Source organism: Polistes canadensis, unplaced genomic scaffold (genome assembly GCF_001313835.1).
Source record: "Polistes canadensis isolate GaletaPanama2010 unplaced genomic scaffold, ASM131383v1 scaffold_146, whole genome shotgun sequence".
NCBI lineage: Eukaryota > Metazoa > Arthropoda > Insecta > Hymenoptera > Vespidae > Polistes > Polistes canadensis.
This window is the reverse complement of record NW_014569693.1, coordinates 89743-90768: the sequence shown is the minus strand read 5'-3', so window position 1 is coordinate 90768 and position 1026 is coordinate 89743. Positions and strand designations below refer to the sequence as shown.

At 26.4% G+C, this 1026-nt stretch overlaps 1 protein-coding gene across 1 annotated transcript in view; it reads right to left on the bottom strand.

Moving 5' to 3' along the window:
• Nucleotides 1–311: 311 nt before the first annotated feature.
• The window catches only part of LOC106788626 (odorant receptor 85b-like), a 4358-nt gene continuing 3643 nt past the window's right edge, over nucleotides 312–1026 (bottom strand). Inside the window, exons 2-4 of the mRNA XM_014752043.1 lie at nucleotides 796–1000; nucleotides 450–605; nucleotides 312–368 (exon numbers count right to left, since the gene is read on the bottom strand). Of these exons, the coding sequence (XP_014607529.1) occupies nucleotides 312–368; nucleotides 450–605; nucleotides 796–1000 (418 nt within the window). The remainder of the gene's footprint in view (nucleotides 369–449; nucleotides 606–795; nucleotides 1001–1026) is intronic.

Below are 1026 nucleotides of genomic sequence, written 5' to 3'. Positions count from 1 at the left end.
ATCTCTCTTCGATAATACTTAATTTTATTTAAATTACTAATTTCCAAGTTTACAGTCAGTAAAAGTAAATTGTCTCGCAATTCCCAAGACGATTGAATTTTATTCCAATTCTCGTTCATGTGCATTACGAAAAAAAACCTTTTCAGCGTTTCGATTAAAATTATCTTGCAGATAAATTATTTTATTCCAGTGTCTGCCTTGTTTTTTAAATCTTTCTTGTTATAATTTTAAAATATTTTTATTATACGTGTCTTTCTAACTATAATAATACTAATTACCATCATATTTTATTTCCTTGTTTTCATTTATTCTTATTCTTCTTGCGTTTGTGTCAAAAAATTGTACGCCGTGTATGCAGTCTTAAGTATCTAAGAAACAAAATTATATGATCACAATAAGCCTTTCGAATTATTCTAACATTTTGTAATTATTCATATGATAATACTGACGTTTACGAACGAATCAAGATTCAAGGGAAAAAGATTCATAACAATAAAAACAATTGGCCTCGTAGTACGATTCATCATAATCAAAAGACTTTTCTTCATGTCGTTGTTTAGCCCAACCAAATTTGTATCGAAAATTTGATATACAATTTCTTGGCTCTGCAAAGACACATAAAATTATTTTATGTTTTAAACACGAACATTATTTCAATAAATGTTAACAATTATGATTATTTTTCTATTCATTTTTAAAGTTATTTATTATACTGCATAATGATATTAATGTGTTCATTACGATTAAAATGATTGATAATGATTTAAATGATTATTTATTTTTTAATCAGCAGACCTTAAGAGTGACTAAATGTCCGTAGGAACAGTAGAGATAAACTTGTATTAACATTCCGGATATAAAAACAGTTATTTTGACAAATTCCAATGAAAATGTTGACACTTTGGTCAATTGGAACAATGTAAAACAGACTGTCAATGTACTTGCCAAAAATTGCATGAAAATCGCAAATTTAAATGTTTTATTTACTGATGCAGCATACCTTTGAAAATAAAAGAATTCACAAAT